The sequence below is a fragment of the Perca flavescens genome, chromosome 17 (genome assembly GCF_004354835.1).
Source record: "Perca flavescens isolate YP-PL-M2 chromosome 17, PFLA_1.0, whole genome shotgun sequence".
NCBI lineage: Eukaryota > Metazoa > Chordata > Actinopteri > Perciformes > Percidae > Perca > Perca flavescens.
The window spans coordinates 76095-102667 of record NC_041347.1 but is presented as its reverse complement, the minus strand read 5'-3'; the positions used below and the strand labels follow the sequence as shown (position 1 = coordinate 102667).

Sequence of the window (26573 nt, the reverse complement as noted above, 5' to 3'; positions counted from 1 at the left end):
AAGTTAGATTTTAATTGTATTTACCCACTTCCTCTATGCATTTATTTACATGTTTTTTAAAGGGATCTGAACATTACTGGTGTTTGATCACACATGTATTCAATATATTCACAGTAAACTCAAACAAGTTAGAAAACTATCCAGGGTTTCATATTACTAGGCTGCATATAACCATAAATATGAAGATAAACATGATTTATTTTTGTCTTATTGAATGCACATTTCTTGCTCAAATAAGGGGTTCTGCGCCTCCAGCTTTTCATGATGTTGCTATAAAATACACCAGAATGAGGATAACACAATATCTGCTCCATGGAAGTGACTAAATTATTATTATTTTTAAATTCACTGAAGGAATAAAGTATGTTCTAACTTTATCACAAGTCAATCTGCATAGTTGTTACCTTTTTAGGAACAAACCAGGTTCCAAAACGTCTCCTTCTGAATCAACTTATGGAATGATGCCCAACCAATGTCATAAACACATATAGTCATCTTTTCCACCTATAAGATCACTGAGCCAAAGACCTCTCTATGAAACATGGAGAGCACTTATTACTTCCATTCTCTGACAGCAATTTGCCTGATCCTACAATTTGCAAACTTCCTGCGGCACATTTTAATTATAGGTGTTGCACCTTACGTGTAGCTAGAAAGGCTTATCATGCAAGACCTAACTCATGTTTCAGAGCAGGGAAAATCCCACGAAGCTTTTACTGTGACTGTTTGACCAGTGTAGAACAGTGTATAGGTCTAACTGTGTGTTCCAGGGTGTGCAGCAGGTTTGTGCCATTGTTTTTAGAGATCATATACTAAATGTGAGTGGCTCAAGTATGAACCACACTCCTTGTTTATATATGCTAATGTGGTAAGTGGAGACAGAAGCGGACAACCACTGCTGTCATTTATTCAGCTGATTCACTGATATACAGTGCCCTACAGGAACTACATATTTGGTTAGAATTCTTTCATTAGAAATCTTTACCTCTGTTTTCCAGGGGAAAAAAGGATAAAAAAATGTGCACAAACTACAAAAGAGAGGTGAATACAAACTGCAGTGACAGCACTCCAATTAGCTAAAGCTAACTCACTGATGTTTTCCCAACCTATAATTGAAAAATGAATTTTGATGTTCCAACAACTTAGTAATTGAGTTTGTTATACCATATACCTAAGGCAGTAGCTAAATGCAATTAAAAAAAAAGAAAAAACTAACACCAGATGAAAAAAAAGCTGTGTTAAAAGCTAACTAACCTAGCTTGCCTTTCAGATTTGCCAAACATAGACTGGCCAAACGTAGTATAGTAGAGTGTCTGATTTCATCCTAATATAATCATCCTAAAGAGATATAAAATTAGGATGAACAACTTTTGAAACTGTAGCCTTCATACTTCAGACCCTTTTTTTCTCAGCTTCACAGTTTCTGCTGTCAGCCTTTTTACATTCACACCTCAGATAACAGAACTTGATAGCATTGCCTATAAAGTCCATTATACCAGACACAACAGTGTTGTGTTGTCAGTTACTGTATTTCCTTTTTTCATAAGCAGCAACACAACCATGTCAACATACCGTGGTGTACACAGGTTAAACACACACAAACTATAAGTTCTGTCTGTTTCACCAACATTTTCTCTTGACAGTTCCACTTTTGTATTGTCATGTATACTTTGGGCAACACGTATGCAGCACAAAGCACACGCACACACAGAGCAAGGAGGAACCAGCGTTTGTGTAAAGTACCCACATCACTTTCAGGCCAATCCAGCGTGCTGCCCAGCAAAACTACACCATATAACCTGTTAGGAACACTGTAATTTCAGAGTGAGTAAAGGAAGAGTAGTGGCGTAAAGTCATAAGTCTGGTTGAACCAGTAGGCTAAATATGTACTGTAGGAACAGAAACTTGGCAGAGATAGAGTATGAGGGAAAGCATAGGGATTCTTTGAACTACCTTATGGTGTCAATCAGTCTTTTACGATTATGATTTATTGTGGTTGTAAACATAGGAATATACAGGGTAAGTTTGTGGATGCCCCAGCAAATCTTTTTCAATCTCTGTGAAATGTGTTGACAACATCTTCTTTTAAAAATGTCGGAACAGCATCTAGTAGGTCTGGAAATAGACAGAGTGCCACTGCAGTGCTGCTTCAGTCATTCCCCGGCAGAGAGCATGGATGAGGAAGATTCCGGAAATGCCAAGAATCCAAAGTTTCTATAAGCTGTGTGCAGTTCAACCAAAGAGTTATGTTCTCTTCTCAGATTTCATTTTAATAGTTCATGAATGGGAGCAAAACCCCTGCAGCCAGGTTCCAAAATCTGGTGGAAAGCCTGAAACCAGAAGAGTGAGGCGGCAACAAATTTACATCCAACAAACACATGTGGGGGTCATGTCTGAGTGTCCGTGTAATGTATTTCTACTTCATATGCTTAGATGTAATGATCGTTTATTATCTTCGCCACGGTACAAAAAGGTCACAGGTGCTCAGCACAAACCCCAAATACCAGGACCATCATCAGCTATAAGCATCTTCCCACGCACAGCGACATCACAGGCTAACACTTTGGATTCCCACCTTTCGCCTGGGATCCTGACAGCGTCATGTCACAAACGGCAGCCTCACTCTCACACACCTACATTGTGACATCACACAGGCATCCTATGTCCTCCTACCCCCAGTGTATCTAATGTGACAGCTAACCCTAACCCTACCCCCCCCCCCCCACACACACACACACACACACAACACTTGACATCACAGGGCTCCCTCCTAAAACCCACACCATAGGCTTACACCTCTGCACTTGCGTTCAAGAGCAGCTTTCCTCACGCTCACAGCAGCGTAGTCACAAGCCGCCCCCTCTCAAACCTGACTACTGGGTTAACCGAACAACACTGCCAGTGAAATCTCAAAGGGGGAATCCATCCTCAAACCAATTCTCACATTTCATACAGTGTAAGTCAAATTTCAGAGCTGCTATGTCAGCAATAAAAGAAGATTGGCATAAGATATATGGTGATAGTAGGCCTACTCAATGTGATAAACTAATGTCATGCCACAATTTATTTCTATTTTTAGATGCTTTGCAGGCAAGTTTCCATCTACTGTCAGTGGTCTGATGGTGTGAAATAATACAACTATTTAAGATAGGTGGGAATAACATGTCATTTCTTCCTTAGAATGGATTTTCAATTAATAAAAAACAGCTGTATATATATATATATATATATATATATATATATATATATATATATATATATATATATATATCTCTTAGCACCTTACAGTTAAGTGTTAAAAAGAAGCAAGTCAACACTCTGTTCTCATGTGGGGCATGAAGTCTGAGGACAGCAGACTTCTTGTATCATGTTTATTTGATGACAGTAGTCTGTTTATTTAGCTCACATTTTATATGGAACTTCTTAAAGCAGGTTGGACAAATAGCCTATACATAATCAAGGCCGGGCAGTATCTGTTTCTCTTCAGCCAAACCACTAGGATTTTTAAATGACAGCTGTCATTGTGACTGAACATTAATTAGTAAAATACTAATGCAAATCTTTGTCTTTGTTTAACTACAGTGTATTACAAAGCAGGGATATTGTCTTTTATCTGCAGGTTGCAGAAGTCTATCTCGAGGGTCTTGTTTTGTAAGTCACGGTCACAGTACCCTCTGCTGGAAAGAAGTGAAAAGTGCATTAAATATTTAAGCGTCCAGGGTTTACTAATCGAGTGTGAAAAACATAAAGGATTGTTAATGAATTGTTAAATAATTTAAGCAGTTACAAAAATTAAGAAATGAATAAATACATCTCATTTACCACCAAAAATATCAAGATATTTAGATAGATTAATAGAGAATATTTGGTTGTATTAACTAAATCTATATTCTATCAGTTATTCTGGTCTGACCACAAAACTTCAAGGACCAGTTTGAGTTGTCGGGATTTTTTCAATTATGGAACTTTCTTTGAACATTAGAAATTCTATTTCTTCATATTAGTCTGTTTAGAGATGTAAGCCGTGCCAAAATATCCCAGACCAGGAGACAAAGTAATATGTACCTATAAATCCACTACTGTTATAGTCCGTTTAGGGCTATTGAATCCAACAACACACACGAGTTGCAATCTTAGAGTAGGAAACTACGAGGAGAACAGGAAGGCAGCAGGAGAAGCTGTCAGGTGGGAACAGAGTTCGCTTTTTTTTTTTTTACACTTTGTGTAATATATTTTGCGATGGATCAACAGCCCCCACCTAAGCCATGGGAAAGGCGGATTCCAGGTGCAATGAGTGCACCTATAAATTACAGGTAAACGACAGCTATACACCCGTTTTGTGTTTACTGACTGGAGCTGGTTCGCTGTTGTTGGTGACGTTAGCTAACTTATGCTAAGGTTGTAGCACAAGCTAGGTGATCATCCAAACAGTAGAGCCTTTGATATGGTGGTATAAATCATTGACCAATAAACCAATCTCCATTTGCCAGAATATTTTGCCGACGGTGGCCATTTGGCCACAAAGTAACAGCTGTACTAATAGCTAACCAACTAACGTTAGGCCCGATGAGGCCCTGGCATTTGCCTTCTTCTACTGAAGTAGCTAGCTAGCTAACGTTAATGTTACGGAAAGTGTCTCAGCAGGTAGACCGTAACGTTACCGTATCTTAATGATGAATGGAAACGCCGTACAAAACATAAACTAAAGTCATGCAATCATTTGAATTGCCCTTCTCCACTTTGGGTAGTTTTTAATACGCCACTCGGTAGCTAAACATTCCCAGAAAACTGTCTCTTTAGTTCTCACTGTCTTTGCTGTTCAATCATGTTAAAGCACTATTCAAATTAGGTCACATCGCTGTTTGCAATTTCATACCAATAGACTTTTTTTTTACGGCAGACAAGTTGACATGTCATAGTAGGAAAAGCACAGGGGTATTCATAACCATTAATGATTGCTGGAGAGGCCCTGGCTCACTGAAATAGCTTACTGGGACACTTGATGGAATTGAGCAAGGTTATCAATTTCAGCTGTGCTTTTCCAAATAGTCAAAATGTCTGCTGTGGTCCATAACAATTTGATCACGTTCGAGGCATGTCGTTAAAAATGTTTAAGGTTGAAACAAATCCAAAGGGAAAGGCACACCGAATCATTAATGCCTTAGTTTTAGTTTAGCATCAGGCTAATTGAAATGTTACCCATGCTTTCTGTATAATCATAATGAAATGACATAACGAAACACTAAAGATGTTTTGAACCCTATGATTTTTTTCTTCTCACCAAACAGATCTTCAAACTTTGGACCAGCTGCAGGCCCCTCTGTTTCTGCAGGCCCTCCCGTCCTGACCAGGATGGTGCCCCCATTGCCCCCTCGTCCCATCCAGCAGGCTTACCGTCCGGCCTACAGCTCTTTCACCTCCTCTTACAGCCCCTATGGGAGCTCCATGTATGGGGGCTACAGCCCCTACACCTATGGTGGCGGCGGCTACGGCATGGGAGGTGGGTACAGCCGCCTCTCCAACACAGAAGACGTTGCCCCCAGCCGGTTTGTGCAACAGGCGGAGGAGAGCAGTCGCGGCGCCTTCCAGTCTATCGAGAGCATTGTCCAGGCCTTTAGCTCCGTTAGTATGATGCTGGACGCCACCTTTTCAGCTGTGTACAACAGTTTCCGTGCGGTGTTGGATGTAGCCAACCACCTCACGCGGCTGCGTTCACACCTCACCAGAGTTTTCTCAGCCTTTGCTCTGGTACGCACCTTGCGCTACCTCTACCGACGGCTACAGAGGCTGCTGGGGCGAAGGTCAGACGCGGAGGTTGACGACTTGTGGGCAGACAGTGCAAGCGATGCCCTGGCTACAGGTGCATCCAGAGTGGATGGAGCAGGGATGGAGGGTCCGGCCGTGAAGTCCTGGCCAATCTTTCTGTTTTTCGCTGTAGTATTGGGGGGACCCTACCTTATCTGGAAACTGCTGAGCTCCAGTCCAGCTGAAGAAAACGGTGAGATTTGCATTCAAGAGTTTGTACTTGCAGATGAGATGGTGAACTTGCACTTTTTTTTTCTTTTTTTTTTTATCAACATAACTTTTTAAGTTCAGGAGCTTTCTTTTTTTGCACTGCTAGGTCCACAGGTGGCAAAATACTCCCACCCCTCCACCCCCAGCAAATCACAATTAGTGCTGGCTTGGAATAAAAACCTGCTTCTTCTGACTCAGTGCCAAGCAGTTGAGAACCACTGCTCTAGATGGTATCAAACGGCCTTCACTGATCTCTCTGAAAGTAGCTGGAACATTTCACATACTTGCATCAGTTATAGATGGGACTTTTTAGTTCCAAAAAATTGGTCCAAGAGCAATGAAACGATATTCTATAATGGAGAAGCCGATGAATGAATTGCTGTATGTAATCTGCCTTTTACTCTTCAACCCTTGACAAGTAAAGATGTTTTGGGTTTCTTTATTTAGCCACTAATTGGGCCAGCGGGGAGGATGACCATGTAGTCGCCAGAGCGGAGTATGACTTTTCAGCTGCTTCTGAGGAGGAGATTTCTCTGCGGGCTGGAGACATGCTCAACCTTGCCCCTAAAGGTGAGAGCTCTTTAATAACAGCTGGACACTGTTTTCTGTCCTCACATTCCTCTCATATATAAATGGTTTTACACATCTGGGTGTACTAGACCATTGTGTTTTGACCAAGTGTTTTATGAGAAAATTGTATTTAAATATGATGTTTTTTGAATCATTGTCATGAAGTTCCTTGAATTGGTTTCTCATCTTGTTCTTTTATCCACAACCAACTTCTGAGTTGATTTTTTTTTTTCTCTCTCCAGAACATGTACTTTTTCACTATATATATATATATATATATATATATATATATATATATATATATATATATATATATATATATATATATATATATATATATATATATATATCTCTATCACAACATCAAGTTACATATAAACAATCATAGAGGATTGTATACATATCAGAAAGAGGTGGGATCCACGTAAACGTTGCGAGTAAAATGAACAGCTCTTGTTTTCCTGTCCATGTAAGTGCATAGTGTTTATTGCGAAGACATCAGAAATAGCCTTTGAAAGTTTGTCTTTTGAGTGAAGCCCTTCAAGCAAATTGTCAATAATGAAAGAGCAAATGCATGCTTTGGAAAACTAGAACAGTGTGGTCTTCCAAGAGAGATAGTTAGTGTTTCCCCCATGTTGATAAGATCAGTCCTGACCTTTTATTCTCTCCCCTGTGTTTAGAGCAACAGCCCAGAGTGCGTGGCTGGCTGCTGGCCAGCGTGGACAGCCAGACCACAGGACTTGTCCCAGCCAACTATGTCAAGGTCCTGGGCAAGAGGAGAGGCTTTAAGTACACCGAGATGGAGAGGCTTGCTCAGGTCCAGCAAGGGAACACACAGGCCTCCCCGACACCCCTTACTGCACACCCAGAATCAAATACTGCCCAAGGCTTTACTCCAGGCCTTGGTTCAGCCTACACCCCAGAGGAACTGCTAGAATCAGTGTACAGAGAAACACCATCTTCCTTCAGTCTGGGAACATCCAACACCAGTATGCCCTCCAGCACGGTGCTAAACATCCCTGAGAAGACTGACCTGTGATGTTTGTGCATGTATGGATTTCTGTGTATGCAAGTCTACGTGTGTTCATAACACTGGTTGGCTCAGTCAGTATATTTGTTTGCAGTCTAACTCTGAAGCTTAACTAATAATCAGCCGACAGTAGATATTTGGGGAAAACACCATAGACCTTGTCAAGAATTGCTCAAAGTAGTTCCTAGGCTCATCTATAAGGTTTTATATCATCGAACACAATCTGGACCTTCTGATAAGGTTAACGGTCAAAAATGGTTTCCATACATAGGTTCAGTGTGTTTCAAATTAGGTTATTCTTACATTTCTTCAGTCAGAGCTTGTACAAGAAAGATGGTACAATACTGTTCTTTTACGATCATGTCTGATTCAAGATATACCAGATTGAGATTGCTCTATAACAAGAATTAGTTCAATGTTTAAGGTAATACGGTGCACAATAAAACAACTGTATACAGTGTAAAGACAAAGCAAGGGTATTTTGTTTGATAATATAATTATGTATTTTATTTTTGCTCTCAGTTGTAGGCTGCTTGGTCCTCTGCATTGTCTTCTTTGTGAAATGTGATTGGATTCATTCAGAATGGGATGGGGCTCGTTTTGCACATTGTTAGCTGTTTGTTGGTCACAAAGTAATTTTGTAAATATTTAATAACATTATTTTGAAAATAAATAATTTAAAAAAACGTCCATTGTGTAATTAATCAAGTATATATGAGTGGAAAGTTGAATTATGGACTTTCTTTCACAGCAGACATTTTGACTTGTCATATAGTAGTAAAAGCAAAGCTGAAATTGATAACCTTAACAATGGCTCAATTCCATCAAGTGTCGCAGTAAGCTATTTCAGTGAGTCGGCATGCACAATACCAGGGCCTCTGTAAGGGGAATGCAGCCATCGTTAATGGTTATGAATACACCTGTGCTTTTCCTACTATGACATGTCAACATGTCTGCCGTGAAAAAGGTCTATAAAGTAGGTTTAATGAGTACGAGCACGGTTTTCACATCAGTAACATCTCAAAAGTTACGAGCAAAACGTAAGGCCAAAAGAGCTTATTTGGTTTAGTTTTAGGTTTTAATGGGGTAAAATTATTTTTAGTATTTTTTTTTTTTTCAGGTAACTTAATTTAGTTTTATAAAAAGTAGGACTGACGGCAGAAACATTTCAGCCGCTGTCTCTAAGCAACAGGACGCCTAACCTGCTGCAGTGCGACAACTGGGACGAGTCAGCAGATACCGACGGCATTTTTACCAACAGTTTTTATTTCTCCACATTATTTTAGCACCTGTCCGCTGAGTTTGCCTTTTCACAGCGCAGCCTGTCGATATCATTTTTCTGTGCTGCTGGGCTTAAAAGTTTACCAGCGAAGATGTTAAGTAGCCACTCAACTTTAGCTAGCTAGCTGATATGCTTGCAGCTTGAAGCTAATGATGCCTTCATGGACTGTAGCTAGTTGTAGGTGCAGTTGGGCTTAATATTGACCTTGGACATATTAGGCCTTTAATTGCTAAAGGCTTGACCGCATAACGTGAGCTACTTCACTCAGACGACCAAGCAAGACTTGCCTACTTCGATTAAAGTAAGCACATTTGTTAATGGGACGTTTTACCGTACAAGTTATCCTGACATTGCAACATAACGTATAATGTCTAATTTGAAGAAAATCGCAACACCCACCAACAACGGGGCAATACTATGCGGCTGACTCACGTATATCTAAGGGATGACTGCATCACTGGTGTCGTGTCGAGTGGTTAGTTAGAAGTTCCTGAAGTACCTGAAGGCAGCAGATACTGTCTCTCAAAGCTAGCATTAGCAATAGCTGCAGTTAGCCGGTAGGGAGGACCGCAGCATCAGCATCATCCCTACACAATGACATAAAACGGGCACCAACTTGGTTGACTGTACGAGACGACGGAGAGGAACAACTCCGACACCAGAGAAGTATGTCAGCGATATCTCATTATTCTTGCTGTTTGAATTATGTGTGCAGAACCATCTGTGTATAATCTGACCTAAAAGCATCTGATGTTGATGCAGCAGGAGGAGGACAGAGTGACTCGGCCTGCGCTAGCATCACTACTCTACTGACACTACTAAGTTTCTCTATTGTCTAACCACCATGGATTTATATCATAAGCCGGTATCAACAATTCGATGTAAAAGGAACAAATCCTCGACCTTATCTTTGGCTGCTAACATTATCTCAGAGTAAAGCTCTGCATTCCCTCCAAGATGTTATGACCTGTGATGTATTTATGTGGCAGACAATTATAGAAACTTTGCTTTCTAGTAAATGACGCATAAATATTACACAGACATCATTCACCCAACAATCCTTTACAAGTCTAATCATATATAATTTAGACTGACTAACGTTACTTATTTTGATGTATGTAAATAAAGTATGTAAATTTGCCTTTTAAGGATAATGTATTTATATATATATATATATATATATATATATATATATATATATATATATATATATATATATATATATATAACTTTTATAAAAACTGGCTAGACTGAAGAGGGATTACCCTCTACTAGCTACATCCTCAGCTGTGACTTGCTGGATGGTATTTATTAATCAGTATTGCTGCAATACGTCATATTTCATACTATGCCTCATACATTTTATGTATGGATGCAAGTGCTGTCATACCGATTTCATCTAAGATGATACAGTCATTCATAATTTAGATTAGGGCTGCGACTAACTATTAATTTTTTATTATTGATGTGGTGAATATTTTCTCGATTAAACAACTTACCGCTGGGCCTATAAAATGGTTAAAAAAATTGCCTATCAACATTTCATTAAACCCATGTCTTTTGCCCGACCAACAGTCCAAACCCCAGAAATATTCAGTTTACTATCATGTAAGAAAGACTTAAGCGATCATTAAAATAGTTGCCAATTCATTTTCTGTTGATCGATCAAAAAATGTTAGCTCTAATTTGGATATCATGATCCAGCAGATTTGCAGCAAATGTAGGCATTCATTGTTAACTATCTACCTTTTGTTTCTCACCTCTCTGCCTCTGTAGAAATGAGCCGCTTCTGCTCGGACAACAACAACTTTCCCTATGACAACAACGTCCTGGTTTTGGACATGGTGCTGGGCTCTCTGTGGGGAGTGCCCCAGCCCATAAACTGGGACAATGTAGCCAAGCTAGTTCCAGGATTCACTCCCAAGGAGGTAACTGGAATGCTGGGTAACTATGATTGCTTCCATCCATCCATCCACCGCTCTATTTGTCCAATCCCATCCATCAGTCATTGCACGGTTTAGTAACATTAGGCCTGGCCTGTTGATAATAAATAATACTGTGGCACTGATGTGATCTTCCAGTGTGCCCAACGATTTGAGGAGCTGAAGAGCACAGGGGGATTTCCTCATGTGGACAACCAATGTAATGCCCTGACAGAAGGAAGCCCCTCCCCTTCAGACGGCCTGACCACACTGCTGGACACTGGGGAGGTGTTGGAGACAGGAAGCAGCCAGAGCAGCAGCAAAGTTACAGGTCAGTTAGTGCCATTTTGAGTAGTACAGATAACAGATATTTTAGTGTACTATTTAGTTGTAAGAGTTTGCTTCAGCCAGTGATTGGTTTTGGCTCGACTGTTTTCATCATGGGGGTCGGGTCACAAACGTTCTAATTTTACAGCTAAACAGTACACTCAAATATGACCTGAAAACATCTGAGGACTTTCACACAGTCATTAACACTGCGTGAGAGACTCCTCGACTCTGATTGGTTGTTTTCCTTCGCGGTGAAATCTTGCAAATGCCATTATGAGCACTAGGGGGAAGCAGAGGAACATGATTTCTTCCATAGACTATTATATCTTTCTCATTTAGTACTGTCAGGATATAGTGAAAGTTTAGGCAAATATGACAAAAACTTACTTTTTGTAAAAGTTACTTACTGCAGCTTTACATTTCATTCTGTGTAGTATTTCTCAGAGGAATTTCCCCTCACATTTCAGTTTTATCCACTGCTGTACTTATTTGCTGCTCTGTGAGAAGAGCTAACACTGTAGCAATGATAAAGTAGTGTTTGATTAGTATTTTTGTAGGATCATTGACATTAAATGTACTGTTGCTGTGAAAGATCTTATAAGAGCGGTATATGTTTGTCCATGTTCAGGTGGAGGAGTGCATCCAGTACTGCCACAAACACATGAGCGCCATCTAAAATGCATTTATTTTTTATTTAATAAAAGCTTTTAATATAATTTAAACATTTTGACTATGCCTTTTTCTTTACAAGATATAATCAGTTAAGTCACAGCTAACTCTGTTAATAAAATGTTCTCAGGCTAGCAAACAAGGCCTGCTGGAACAAGCCAATATTTTAGAGCAGTACAATGCTTAAAATATATGTCGGTGCCAAAAAAATGTGTAGCTGTCATATTGATGGTTACTGTTTGAAAATTGGATTTCAAGTATATTTAAATTTATTTCTGCTGCTGTCAGCAGGCTCCAAATCGACGCCCACAAGAAGGGTCGGTGCTGTGGAGAAGAAAGAGAGAAGGGTCTCCGCAGAGGAGGATGACAAACCTCAGAAGCCACGAGAGTAAGTATTAAGAACTCATCCTCAGTCTTTACAAAGTGCTGATTCCAATAGCAGTGAACCCAACTTAACAAAAATTCACATTGATATCTTCTTACACACACGTGTGCACATGCTCTATCTTTAAATGATACTCCACCTCATATTAAAATCCTTTCAGTAGTAATCACTCACACCCTGTAGTCCATAAAATATTTAGCAGTGAGTTTTATTGTCCGATAAGTTTTTTTTTTCTCTTCTTCAAATAATGGATTTTAACTTTTTTCCTACAGTCCCAACATGGTTATCCACGTGTGTGACGAGACCAAGAATCTGAAGCAGGACTTCACATGTCCCAGAGAGCTTCTGGTTAAAGAGATGCATTACTTTGCCGAGTATTTGTCTGTGGACCCGCAGAGGTGGGAGGAGGTGGACATCTCCGTTCACTGTGACGTACAGATCTTCGACTGGCTCATGAACTACGTCAGGAGGAACTCTGCAGGGGAGGGAAACAAGGACAAACCCCGCCTCGGTAAATCTCTGGGCAAACTGTTAACAACCAATAATAATACATATCACATTCTTACACATAGGAACGCCTGAGCTGTAACTTACCTGTTTGTGTAAATCCGTGGATGTCGCTCGATTTCTTGGTCACTAAACGTTGCGTGTGTTTGGTGTTTCACTGGCTGTGTGTTCTGTGTTGTTTGCTGGTTGTGGGGTTTGCTTGGTTGGTTATGTGGTGTTTGTCGGTTACAGAGCCCAGCAATGTGATCTCAATCCTGATCTCCTCCGAGTTCTTGAAGATGGATACGTTAGTAAGTGTTGTGACGTGCGACGCCATGTGTGGTGATGTGCTTCGGGCCTTTTGTTTTTCAAATGTAAAAAAAAAAACTATTGTTATGTAGCCTGGCAACAACATATTACCAAGAATATCTACCAGCTGCTTGAAAATGTGTTTTAGAACTGATCATTTCTACTCTCTCCTAGTCCAGGAAAAACAAGAGGCCCATACATAGATTGTGACCTTTGGCCATTGTTAAGTTGATGTTGCATGAATGTTAAAAGTGTTGATGTTCTTTTGCCTTCAAGAGTTATTTAGACAGTTTGCAGGAAATGTTTATCACTGCTGTACTTACTTGCTAACACTGTAGCAATATAAAGGAGTATATTGCTGTGTCTGATAAAGTAGTATTTGATTACTCTTTATGTAAGGTCATTGACATTTAATGTACGGTTCCTGTGAAAGGTCTTATATGAGCGGCATATGTTTGTCCATGTTCAGGTGGAGGAGTGCATCCAGTACTGCCACAAACACATGAGCGCCATTGTGGCTACGCCCTGCAACATGAACTGCATCAACAGCAACTTAGCGACGCGCATCGCTGAACTCTTCAACCACAACGAGGCAGACGACATCAGGGACAAAAAAGACAAGTTCAAAAGGTAACGAGATTAGGGCTGCACAACTGATTGCAATTTAATCAAAATCACAATATGGACTAGTGCAATATCCAAATCGCAGGGGTGGCGCAATATTTGTTGAAGGCAAAATATGCCAGCCTACAAATCGTATCCAACAGACTAAAGAAAACTTTGTTTGGTACAGATCCTCGCAAAAATCAAATTATAATCATTTACATTTTTATTTTATTTTAATATTTTGTAATGAAAATGAGAATGATGGTACAAAAATGATCATCCCCTCCAATATCGCACATCATATCGCAATCGCAACGTTGGTAAAAACAATCGCAATTAGATATTATCCTCATATCGTGCAGCCCTAAACGAGATGCAGAATATTGGCGTTTGGATTTTTATCACAAGTCGTTTCTTGAAGCATCTTGGATGAATGTGATGTGAGGTGAATGTGAGAAATCTTGTTAGAGAGATAGTGAAGTCTATGATATTAGGTCATAACATCAAATCAAAAAAAGCAGCCAATGCTAGAAATCTCTTTTTTTAATTTTATTTTTCCGTTAAAGCAAGTTGTTTCAGAAGAAAATTGAGCGTCTCTTCAATCCCAACTACCAGAGCAGAGATTCACCAGGAAACGCCTCGACTCTCTACAGGTGAGTAGCAGCAGCTGGTGCTGCAAGCAGTTGCAGTTCCTACCTCACTGCTTAGCAACAGTGCGTCTGAGTTCATAAACATTAGTTGCAATTTTTCTCTTACCTTGTTATTTGTTCTCTTATTGGTGTCAGTCTCAGTATTTGTCATATGTGTGTTTAATCCCAGGTGTGGTCTGTGCCATAAGCTGCTGACCAAAGACACAGAGAGGAAGATTTCTTGTGTTCCAGGGAAAATCAACATAGATGCTCGCGGAGAGATCATTTATACACACACTAGGTATTCTAGTTCCCACACACGTGTAAATATTCACGTACCTGTAGTTCCTGTATTTGTTTAGCTGTCAGAAATATACTATTTACCTTTTAAGGGCTAAAGTGTGTGTGTGTGTGTGTGTGTGTGTGTGTGTGTGTGTGTGTGTGTGTGTGCAGACAGAAGAGCTGGGATGTACATGAGTACATCACGGGTCTGTATGAGGAACTCAAGTCCTGGGTCCTGGTCTACTGGAGAATCTGGGGTACCATCAACTACCTCACTTGCTTCCGATGCCAACAGGTGTGTGTGTGTGTGTGTTTGTGTATTCATGTAAGGTTATGTATTTAGTAGTAGTAATGTTGATACTATAAACCTGAGCACTTGTGACTTGTGTGTGTGTGTGTATATAGCTGTTTGTGTGTGCAGAGCTAACCCATTGCAAGTACCACCAAGACAGTGTGCTGTACCCTGGCATGGGTACTGAGAAAGGCTGGCATGGTGCAGGAATCTACCCCTGCTGCAATCAGAGGGTTCTCCGCTTTGACCCCTCTGGTATGCCCAAGGTATGGACAAACACACACACACACACACACACACACACACACACACAATATATGTGTACTAATTGTCACGCTAAAGAGTTTACAAAGAGGACCTAAATGCAGGAGACGAGTCAGGCAGGTTGAAAAAATAAAAACAGAGCTTTAACAACAAAAGCTGAATCCAAAAAAGACAAGAAATACTAAACACTGGAGAAGTAAACACTCGGAAAAATAACACTGGGAGCCAGAAACAAAAGCAGAGAATCCAACACTGACTACGTTTACAAGCTGTCAATTTTCGGGTTATGGTCGGGTTAAGGTCACTATTCGGGTTTCTGAAACATTCGGAATAACCGTTTACATGCGTGAGCTGAGAGAGTTACTCCTGTATACATGGAATTTGTAATCAATTGGCAATATCCCGATGTAAACAGCGACGCAAGGTTAGCGTCTAGACGTACGGACAACATTAAGACGCAATAACTTTTCGGTCACCTTCTTATAAATCTCACTATCTCGGTACTTTCTGCCGTCAACAAAAGACATACATTCCTGGTTTTCACCACACTAATAAAGAAATTGGTTTCCTCCTCGCTCCAAAAGTGTGGTGCTGTGCTGCGTCTCGCCATGTTTACCTCTACTTCTTGTTTACTTCCGGTATACTGCACGCAGGTTTTCTGCATTGACATATATATATATATATATATATATATTTTTTTTTTAAACTGAATATGAGCATATTTGGATGCATGTAAACGTAGTGACTGAAACAGGAGAACACCAAACTAATATACATAAGGAAAGGAGGGTGGTAACAAGGAACAGGTAAAAACACATCAGGGCGGGGCAGACGATCACAACACACAAGGCAGGAAGTAAAACAAGAGATGAAGATGAGAAGAACCTACAAAATAAAACAGGAAATAAAAACAAAACCCAGGATCATGACACAAATGTTCTATTTATTGTACCCTTATAACCAACTCTTAACCAAAAAAACTAATCTTGGTTCAACATGAACTAATTCATATTTAGTTGTTACAGAAATCAAACGATGCATGCTTCACATTCTCTTTACTTTGGTTAGTAAAACAGGTGGATTATAGATAATGGCTGCTCAGTAATACTTAATTGAACCATTATGTGTACTTTAAAAAAAATCCTCTACTTGGCATGTAAAGTAGTGCAGATAAGTAATCTGTTTAGAGTGCCGTCCCACTGCATGCTGGGACTGACCCCTGTTATCCTCCGTGGCTACAGATGAATAAATGTAGCTCACAGATAACGAAGACATCCGCACAAGCTAAACTGCAGCACAAAGAGACTGATGTACGATGGCCGGTGTAACCTATTTTTTTAAAAGTGCGTCATGTGATCATTTGCTCTTTCATAGTTATTCCTCAGTGAGGTAGCATTGCTGTATTTAATATATACAGTGCCCTCCACAATTATTGGCACACCTGTTTAAGATGGGGTCATGGACTTCTAAAAATTCTCCTTTTTTTTTTAAACAACATAGAACCCAAATGCAAAAAAAGAGAAAAATCCAACCTTTTATTTAAGTACATTACTTTGGTGGTAAAACAAAAATCACACATTTACAAAAAAAAAACTTGAAATCATGTGTCCCACAATTATTGGCACCCCTGATGTTAATACTTTGTACAACCCCCTTTTGCCAACAAGACAGCACTTAATCTCCTTCTATAACATTTCACAAGATTGGAGCACACAGAGAGAGGGATCTTTGACCATTCTTCTTTGCACAATCTTTCTAGATCATCCAGAGTCCTGGGTCCTCTCTCATGCACTCTCCTCTTTAGCTCACCCCACAGGTTTTCGATTGGGTTGAGGTCTGGGGACTGAGATGGCCATGGGAGGACCTTGAGTTTGTGACTGCTGAACCATTTTTGTGTAGATTTTGCCACATGTTTAGGATCATTATCCCGCTGAAAGACCCAGTGACGACCCATCTTCAGCTTTCTGCCAGAGGCCATCAGGTTGTTATTTAAAATGTCCTGGTAGTTCAAAGCATTCATAATGCCATGCACCCTAACAAGGTTCCCAGGGCCTTTGGAAGAGAAACAGCCCCAAAGCATCACAGATCCTCCACCATACTTCATGGTGGGCATGAGGTGCTTTTCGGCATACTCATCTTTTGTTTTACGCCAGACCCACTTAGAGTGTTTGTTGCCAAAAATCTCAATCTTAGTCTCATCTGACCAAAGCACACGATCCCAGTTGAAGTCCCAGTGCCGCTTAGCAAACTCCAGACGTTTACGTTTGTGAGTGTTAGTGAGAAAAGGCTTTTTTCTTGCATGCCTCCCAAACAGCTTGTTGGCATGCAGAGAGCGTCTGATGGTTGTTTTGGAGACTTCGTGACCCCAAGATGCCACTCTGATGCAATTCTGTGACAGTGAACTTAGGACATTTTTTTACTTCTCTTACCATCCTCCTCACTGTGCGTTGTGGCAAGATGAACTTGGGACCTCTTCCAGCCTTGTTTGTCACTGTTCCAGTTGTTTTAAACTTCTTAATGATTCCTCTGACTGTAGATTCGGGCAAGTTAAGGCGAGTGGCTATTTTCTTGTAGCCATTGCCTGACTTATGAAGGTCGACACACATCTGCCTTACTTGAATTGTGTGTTCTCTTGTCTTCGCCATGTTGACAAATGGGTAAGAGAATTAGGACTCTGTGTCACGTCATATTTATACCCCAGGGAAACAGGAAGTCATGAATTACTATTTAAAAGTTCCTAGATACCCTGACCAACTTTAGCAACTACAGAAAAATATATTTAAAAAAAAATCCAATTAAATTTTTCAGCGGAATTGTTAAGGGTGCCAATAATTGTGGGACACAAATAAATGTGTGATTTTTTTTTTTTTACCACCAAAGTAATGTACTTAAAAAAAAAGGTTGGATTTAGCTCTTTTTTTGCATTTGGGTTCTATGTTGTTTAAAAAAAAGGAGAATTTTTAGAAGTCCATGACCCCATCTTAAACAGGGGTGCCAATAATTGTGAAGGGCACTGTATAACTAATGCTAGATTTTCTACTTTCCTTGGTAGGCAAGACAAAGAGAGTGTAAAACAAAGAAAGGAAAGCAGAGGATATTCTCAAATGAATGTAGGAGTTAATTCAGTACATTGCCTGTTATTTTGTCTTTAATGTCACCTGACTGACGACCCTAATACTAAGTCTACTGTGCATGCATATATGCATATGTTTGTGGCTGAGAGATGTTTTCGAGCTGCGTGTCAAAGCTTCAGGAAATCCTGTTTGTGTGTTCAGGGCTGTAAGATGCGAGACCACATAGTGAACGTACCTGATGAAGAGAACTGTGACGAGGTAACCTCAGCCCAGACCAGAGTCCTAAATGACCTGCTGCTGCACAGAGACGCTGTGTGTTTGTCCAACACACCACCTGCAGACGGGTGAGCATGAGTGTGTGCGTGTCTGTTAGCCAACATTTTACAGGAGCACTTGTATAGGGCTGGGTATCGTTCAAACATTTTCAATACCGGTACTGGTACCCCATACTGATACCGTGACTTCGATACCGGTTCCTAAACGATCCTTTTTTCAATAACAATTTTATAAAACAAAAAGAAATTACACCATTACAAATTACGGCACAAACGTGAGCCGTATTTGGTGTTTTAAGCCCCCAACGTCGTCTTCCAGGCAGTGCTGCCTGGAAGAAGGTGTTTAGGCAATGGTTAGGGTTAGGGTTAAGGTTAGGGTTAGGTGCCTTGAAGTCGACGCTGGGGGATCAAAACACCATTGAGCGAGTTTTTCCTGCGTGTCTGTACAATGTGTAGACAGCCAATCGCAGACATTATTAGATCTTGGTAAAAGCATGCTGTGTGCTTATTGACTAAAATGAGATTTACTCCTTTGGTATTGAATTTGGGTATTGAATAACAAGACATTTTTTCGATACTTTAAAGGGAATTCGGTCGGTGCCTAAAAAGTATTGAATTCGGCACCCAGCCCTACACTTGTTATAAAAAGGTTTCCGATAAAATTCTGTTCTTTGTGTGTGTTGGTATGTGTGTTAGTACTGAGGAGAGTCCCTCCAGTGCAGAAAAGGTTCCGGACTGTGATGTTCTCTTGGAGCCAACACTGCTCGGCCCTCTGAGAGGAGACGGCAGCACTGTGAGTCTCTCTCTCTTTCTCTGTCTGATGCTTCTTTCTTCTACCAGCATGTCATTTTTCTGGTTCTGACTTCAACTACTTTTCTTTTTTTTCGACCAGTTTTCCTTTTTGAAAAACTGGAGTCTGCAATTGGTAGGACGTGCCCCTAATTTCCTTCTTTACGTCTGTTTGTATATTCTGCTACTAATCATTTTGCTAGCCGTCTGTCTCCTTTTGTTAGATTAGTCAAATGTAAAGATTGACTTAAGTCATTGTCATCAAGCAGCTGAGTAGCAATGTCTAAGATGTGTGACTTTCACCCTTCCAGAGGCAGCAGTCTCTCTTGTCGGAGGATGAGGAGTACACCACGGGGTCAGAGGTCACTGAGGATGAGGTGGGGGATGAAGAGGAGCAGTCCAAGAAACAAGGTAGGGGAGCTATTTTTATTTTTTGCTTTTTTTTTGTGACAGATCACAGCTGGATCACAGTGGCAGCTGTTGTTTTTGTATGCCTGTGCTGCTGTGTGGCCTTCGCCGTCAGACAGAAATAATGATGAGTCATGTTTGTGGTAATTGCTTTCCATGGGGTTGGCTTTGATTTGAGCCACACTTATAGGGCTGCAACACCTACATTAATTAGGGATTAGTCTAACAATATGGATTTTCATTAATTACACTACATAATTATTCATTTCATAATATATTATGTTTTTTTTATCGTTATCGTGATCTCAATAGGCGCAATAAAGACATTGCGAAAGGCACTCAGAGAGTTTTTGTGTCAGTTAAAAGAAAATATCACTTTTTTTAGTGGTGCCTTGTATATTCAATTCCATGTTCAATTTGTTCAATAAAAGTATGTTGGAAATGTTTTACTTTCATTTGTTTTAAATTAAACAAGAAATTTGTTGTATTTCAGCATATTACTAAAAGCAGCCGAAATGCAGAACTGAGTGCACTTTAATATCTGTTTATTTATCGCACGTAATATCGTTATCGCGATATTCAACAATGTTAACGCATACCGCAAATTCTTCTCATATTGTGCAGCCCTAATAATGTACACATTTTAACAAGTTTTATTTTAAAGGAATAGCTAAAAATCAAATACACTTATTAACTTTTTTTTTCCGAGGGTGAGCTGAGATTGATACGAATCCCATGTGTGTACGCTAAGTACAGAGCTGGAGCCAGAACATGGTTAGCTTAGCTTAGCATAGATACCAGAAGCAAAAAAGGCTAGTCTGGGTGTGTCTGAAGTTTAAAGCTACATTGTGTACGAATTTCTCCCATCTAGCGGTGAAATTGTATATGACAACCAACTGAATATTACTTTCTAGCCCTTCCCATTCCTACGGTGGTCGTATTATTCCAAGAAGTACAACTTTGTCCGTGAGTGTTCCTTCCAGTGTAATGCTAGTTTTACGTTTTTTTTTATTTTGGTACCATTTCATTGCTAACATCAGCTATCTGGTTCCTAAACGAATGCAAGCTAATGTTAGTAAAGTATCAGCGTGATCCTCCATCTTCAACAGGCTTTCAAATGTGCCGGCAGATCGAGTAATCTCTCCCTGGCATTCATCACGGTGCCACTGAGTGTAAATGCGCGAAACGCGGAGGTATGTCCCTCTTTGGCTAATGTATTTTATCTTTAAAGATGGAGGCGCAACATGGCAGAATACATTCGAGCCACTCGCTCATATGTATTCTGAATGATTCTAAATGGGCGATTCTACGCGTACGAGAATACTTTGATTAGTTGGTGGAAGTAATTACACATGAATGAGCACATATTTGTGAAAGAACAAAGGGCTTTTCTGCTAAGAATCAACTCAAAAAATTACACAATGGAGCTTTAAAAACTATTCCCAAACATCTCTAAAGATGACGAAGTACGTAAGATGAAGGAACACGTTGCATCTCATTTGTTTCATCCGTGCATTAAGCAGAAAAGTCAAATCGAGCGTGTGTGGTTTTAGTGGGGAGTTTTATGCTGTACTATTTCTTCATCCATCCGTCCAACACGTGTGTCCTCTGACACACGTGTTGGACATCAATCTCATGTATGTGCGTGTATGATGTAAATCTGTTCTTGGAGAGAAAACAAATAACCGTACTTCTCAAAATGGTTAAAGGGGACAGTTCACCCCCAAAATCAAAAAGACATATTTTTCCTCTTACTATTTTCTTTCTACCAAACTACACCTGCCAACCGTATCAGCAAACAGATGGAGGTGGAGTTTTTCAAATGTATTTTTGGGCGCTTTGAGCACCATCTAGTTGCTTCAGTGCTAATACCAAACAGCTTGTGTCTTCATTAGTAATTGAAAAATATTAAACTATGAAGATAAGTCTGTGATGCGTGAAGTTGTGGAAATAGAGCAGGTAGGACAGGTGTCTGTCTGAAAGAAAGAAAGAAAGAATGGATATATTCATGGCATTAAAATGCTGTTGCCTGGTTTAATTTACAGGCTCCTAACTCTTCTAGCCATTACTATTATAACAACATTGTCTTGTATTGGCAGTTTAATTGCAGTTGATATGGTTAATTATGTATATAATCACCAAAACGTTTGGAGCAGTGGACGGCGATAGACAGTCATAACAGTTATTACTGCAGTGATTGTGTCAGGTATAGGTGATAAGGTGATACAAATTCCAATTCATATTTATGTCAATTTTATTAATATCATAACAGTTGATGACGTCTTTTTTTTTTTTTTTATAATCATACATTTAACCCTAGTGTTGTCTTCCTGTCGACCTGCAACTTTTTGGTTTTCTGGGTCATAATTTAAAACTAAAATTGGTCAACACTTTTTCTCACTTTTTCCGACGTTTTTGTCACTTTTTTTGTCACTTTTTTTGTCACTTTTTCCAATGTTTTTGTCGGGGTTTTTTTGCGTTTTTTTGCGCTTTTTGTTCTTTTTTCCCCCCCACTTTTTTAAATCTTTTTTTATTTTTTACATTTTGTCCACTTTTTCAATGTTCTTGTATAATTTTTTTCTTCTTCAAAATGCTATAAAATTAAATAAAACACCCAAATTCAATGAAAGTAGTGAACTGATTATTTATTTTACAGAACCATCCACGTTACTTTTTAATGTTTTTGAAAACGTGGTTGAAAGAAACACAAATTTTCTGATATAGAGACTTTTTTGAAAACGGGTCAAATTTGCAGTTTGTCATGTTATCTGAAGAATTAGAGTAAAACATCACGTCATTTTTCGTCACCCCTTGACTCCTTTGATCATGTAACATACGACGCCTTGAGGTCATCGTTTACTGTGACTAACCACCCCATAATAAATATCATGTTTATTTTCTCTGATGTGTTTCAGTGAATCAGTTCCTTTAACCCTTGTGCGGCTGGTGGCAGCTTCCCTTACAACGCTGAGTCACTGTTGTGGTTTAAATGATAAAAGTAAAATAATTACATACACATAATTACATTTTTCTCTATTAATAGTACATCTCCACTGTTCCTCCGTCACTATGCATTTTCATCACTTCTATTTTTTTAACCATTTCATTGTTGTTAACTTTCAGCCCTTTCTAAAGATGGAAAACGGTTGCTCCCTTCGGCCAGCAGGTGGCGTCAGATGCCCTCAGCATATATTCATCGTGTTTTTGGTTTGGTTTTTCTGTTTCCAGCTGCTAAGAAGGCCAAGAAGGCCCACAGACCTCTGAAAAAACAAACGTCCTCTCCAAACTTCCAGCGCAAAGACAAAGCAGAGAAAGTGAGTCATTCGTATTCAATTCAAATTCCTCTCTGTGGAGCAAAATACTGCTGACTGCAACGTGAAAATCTAAAAGATGTGTTTGTTGTTTTTGTTTCCAGCATTACACACCCCGCTTCATCCATAGCAGAAGGATTTACTTCATACAAATTACGGAGATGTCTGAAACATAGATATAGAAATCTTGCTTTTTCCACTGTAGGGACTTTGCTTCATCGTTGTTGATGCATATATGGAGTTGGGGTACACACACTAGAAGCGTATCATTTGTTTATTCAAGTGAATGTGATTCAGCTTCCATGACTTTGTACACACAGTGACTCTAAATGATGCATTACTACTGTACTGCAGAACATCTGCTTAAAGAGACAGTTCTTGTACACTGCTTATTAATGGCTTCCATTAGCTGTTGTAGGTTGAACCAGAAATCCTGTAGTCTGTTTTTACACTGTTCACTTATTTATTTTTTTAGTTACATTACATTTATTTAGAGACGTTGTGTTAACTGTGCATTTGTTAGTAACTGTACTCCTACTCAAATAACACAGTAGGGTACAGATTGACTGGTCAACTGTAACTTTAAAACCTGCTTTGTTTGCGCTTTCTAAATCTGATTATCTTTCCTTCAGCCCCAGTCCAGGGACAACACACCTTTCATGTGAGTTAATCGGCAAACACAAGTTCCTTTTTTGCAAAATCCTCCGACTCATGCTTCCATATTTCTGTATTAAAGTATCACATGAGGATGGACATGTGTTTATGCTCAGCTTTGATTTGATGTTTTTTTTAAGTCTTAAATCTTGTTTAACTGAACTTTTGGGTGCCCGTGGTGTGTGTTTTTGTAGAGTGAGTGTCCAGAAAAATAAGTGGGACAGTTCTCGCTCCATGCGATACAACCAGGACGCTCAGAGGGAAGAAGGTAAATGAGAACTGAATGTTGTTAATACTTTCCTATTTTTAGGCCTATCAAGTATGCTGAGTCTTATATATATGCTCTTACTTTTTTCTTTTATTCTTACATTTTTTTTTTTTTGAACGTTAACATTCAGTGTTTTTATTCTCTTTTGTCTTTATGAACCAGACCAGCGCCGCATGGTGGAGGTCATCGGCTACCTGACTAAGATGAGGTTTGGAGACCAGGAGCAGAGCAAATCTAAGGATTCCAAAGAGGCAAGTGTCTGTTCTTATACATGCTAAATGTTATTTAGTGTCAGGATGCTGGAAATGTAATGAAATGAAATGATTGGTGTTGAGCTGTCAAGCCCTGCTGTCCTAGTTTTTGCAGCTGCCTGATGTCGGATTGTTTTTGTTCTGGACAATTTGTGTGTGTGTGTGTGTGTGTGTGTGTGTGTGTGTGTGTGTGTGTGCGTGTGTTCTGTTGCTGCAGCCTACAGGAGGAATCTACTCCAGACTCGAAGCGCAATTTAAGAGTGCCTCTCAAGCCAGACAGAGTTCAGAAAAGACACCCAGGTACTGTTTACACACACACACACACACACACACACACACACACAAATCATTATCATCACTAATTGACCGTTTTTGCAGGTCTAAAATACGCTATGCTCAGATCCGGACAACAGAAAGGACTTGATGGGGAAAAGGCCACTGAGCCGTCAAAGAAACGAATATGAACACTGATGAAGAGCTCCTCAAGACCCGTCAGTACAAGAGGAAGAGGCGAGATCCTTCTGTGAGGGCTCAGTATAACAAAACAACCTCCTACTGGCAGCCCCTCTAGCACGGCCACTACTTATAACCCAGCTGTGGACTCTCTCCCCACCCCTTGGTAGTCCTGTTCCCTCCCTCTGTGCTTAACTCAGGTGACTATGTATCGATCACCATCAACTGCACCCTCTGTCACTCAGCTAGCTACTTATTTGTGGTCCGTTCTTGAAAACAAGATCTCTGGATCCGGCTTAGCTCATAGGAAAGGCACTTGAACTGAACAACCTCTCAGTATGTCTTTAGGATTTAGTTTTGGAGCTAGACAAGTTTGGGATTTCTACAACACGAGAAAAGCTAGTTGTCATTTTACCTGAAGATCTGTATTATTTGGGTCCAGTAAATCCCACATGCATGGAAGACTAAAAAAAACTAGTTTCAGAGAGAGATAAGTGATGCTAAAGGCCGGATAGGAAATGAAAAGTTCACTGCTTCAACACAGTTCAACTTGTTTTGGTTAAACTGCCGATCACCGTACATCAATACATTAAACGAACTCTGTATTAGCATCGCTGGTCTTCTGTGGTGAAGCCCAGCCGTCTGGGTGAGACAGATGCTACAGTTATTTACAAATGCCCCCCCCTCCCAGTTCTGGTAGACATATAGGTCATTCCCATCTGTATTGGAATGTGACTGCACTGTACAACACTGGGACCAATAAAACATGAATGACACTGAACTCCGCCTATTTGAGTTTTTTTCTTCCCATTTCTCTCCACTGGGTGGCAGTATAGCACCTTGGAGGAGTTACTGGGCTCTTAACAATCAACTTTGCCCCAGTTTGACTACAACCTGTCAACCCTGGTCCAATTTACTGCCTGATGATATCAAAGAATTCAATGGGGTTAAAAATAAAATGTTAATGAAAACACTTTTATATTCCCTTTTTCTCGCCCAAAAGAGTAAAAGAAGCTCGTTGATTTCGTAGTTTAGTAGTAACCGTGTGAAAGTCCTGGGCAGAGGGCTGCTAATGTGTCACTGGGTAGATGGTCAACCACCCTCTCTGTTTGAGAGCCACTGACCAGTGGGTGTGCTAACCTGGCACTTCCTGTCTAATGTACTCTCAGGAGTATTAATAGCCCTGGCCTGCCTACGGCGTACACACAGAGCAGGGCATAAGGAGGTGGAGAGCGGGCATATCTTTGGGTAGGTGGTGGGTGGGCAGGGGCTACCCCAGCTGTTGCCTCTTCTCCTCAATAGCGGATGCCGAGAATGGCTGAAGATCTCTGGATCTGGGTCAGGAAGGGGGGGGGTGTCCTGTTACAGCCGGACTGAATTATGGTCCCAGAGAGATGTTCAGCATCAAAGCATCATATGAACTAGTAATTACCAGAAGAGATGCTGACTCCACAAAAAGCAGGCAAAAATGAAATTGTATCACTGATATGAGCAAAAGCCTTCCTTTACAGGGGTGTTGGGACATGCCGCCATAATACCAGAGTGGCCACTGTTCAAGGTTTTGAAATAAAACACAGTTAGCCGCAGCTGACATGCTCGACCCCCCAACAAAATGAAGTACAGGAAAGTATTCAGTTGATGCAGAATTATAAGTCTCATAGTGAGAATCCATCAGCTTCTTCTCTGGTTGCATCAGAGCTGACAGTTTCCGTCAGATAAGTGTTTCAACTTACAGTGGCAGGGCGTCATCATAACCTGTAATAGAATACCAGCATGTTAACGGGGATTAGTGGCAGGGTCAGTTTACCCAGCACCAACCTTACCAAAGAGGTCTGAGCGGAAATGGCCTAATGCCACAGGAATACTGCATGTATGACAGATGGCATCCATCATCATCATCTACCTTCCCTTTTAGGATTTATGTGAGAGTGTAAGAGAAGTGGGTGAGCTCAGGTCACAACCGTCCAGGTGTGAGTCTAGATCATTCATCAGACATTTGTCACTGTACTGGGAGCAGGA

General features: G+C 40.2%; 2 protein-coding genes across 7 annotated transcripts; both read left to right on the top strand.

Moving 5' to 3' along the window:
• The first annotated feature begins 3955 nt into the window (after positions 1-3955).
• pex13 (peroxisomal biogenesis factor 13) lies at positions 3956-7749 on the top strand. Of its 2 annotated transcripts, none has more exons than XM_028603494.1 (4): positions 3956-4313; positions 5289-5998; positions 6463-6585; positions 7266-7749. In XM_028603494.1, exons 1-4 carry the CDS (start codon positions 4240-4242, stop codon positions 7622-7624), a joined length of 1266 nt encoding a protein of 421 aa, XP_028459295.1. In that variant the 5' UTR covers positions 3956-4239; the 3' UTR covers positions 7625-7749. The 2 variants fall into 2 exon arrangements, with proteins under 2 accessions (XP_028459295.1, XP_028459296.1); XM_028603495.1 differs by lacking the exon at positions 3956-4313 and adding an exon at positions 5033-5093.
• Positions 7750-8572: 823 nt separating this feature from the next.
• sanbr (SANT and BTB domain regulator of CSR) lies at positions 8573-25335 on the top strand. Of its 5 annotated transcripts, none has more exons than XM_028603330.1 (21): positions 8578-9563; positions 10674-10825; positions 10979-11150; positions 12107-12206; positions 12476-12714; positions 12942-13000; positions 13468-13628; positions 14171-14257; positions 14424-14534; positions 14687-14810; positions 14921-15073; positions 18347-18489; positions 19117-19213; positions 19313-19345; positions 19521-19620; positions 22846-22931; positions 23561-23589; positions 23777-23850; positions 24013-24101; positions 24319-24401; positions 24480-25335. In XM_028603330.1, exons 2-21 carry the CDS (start codon positions 10676-10678, stop codon positions 24523-24525), a joined length of 2136 nt encoding a protein of 711 aa, XP_028459131.1. In that variant the 5' UTR covers positions 8578-9563; positions 10674-10675; the 3' UTR covers positions 24526-25335. The 5 variants fall into 5 exon arrangements, 4 of the variants coding, with proteins under 4 accessions (XP_028459131.1, XP_028459128.1, XP_028459130.1 ...); XM_028603327.1 differs by having other exon boundaries at positions 8579-9563; positions 24326-24401; XM_028603329.1 differs by having other exon boundaries at positions 8580-9563; positions 12110-12206; positions 24326-24401.
• Positions 25336-26573: the final 1238 nt, after the last annotated feature.

What these genes read in the sequence shown, in the direction of transcription:
- sanbr (XM_028603327.1), top strand. Translation starts at nt 10,676, where the DNA reads ATGAGCCGCTTCTGCTCGGACAACAACAACTTTCCCTATGACAACAAC. An exon ending in CAGGATTCACTCCCAAGGAG is followed by an intron (nt 10,826 to 10,978) that starts GTAACTGGAATG and finishes GTGATCTTCCAG; the next exon opens with TGTGCCCAACGATTTGAGGA. An exon ending in ACCCCTCTGGTATGCCCAAG is followed by an intron (nt 15,074 to 18,346) that starts GTATGGACAAAC and finishes TTGTGTGTTCAG; the next exon opens with GGCTGTAAGATGCGAGACCA.
- pex13 (XM_028603494.1), top strand. Translation starts at nt 4,240, where the DNA reads ATGGATCAACAGCCCCCACCTAAGCCATGGGAAAGGCGGATTCCAGGT. An exon ending in AGTGCACCTATAAATTACAG is followed by an intron (nt 4,314 to 5,288) that starts GTAAACGACAGC and finishes CTCACCAAACAG; the next exon opens with ATCTTCAAACTTTGGACCAG. An exon ending in GCTCAACCTTGCCCCTAAAG is followed by an intron (nt 6,586 to 7,265) that starts GTGAGAGCTCTT and finishes CCCTGTGTTTAG; the next exon opens with AGCAACAGCCCAGAGTGCGT.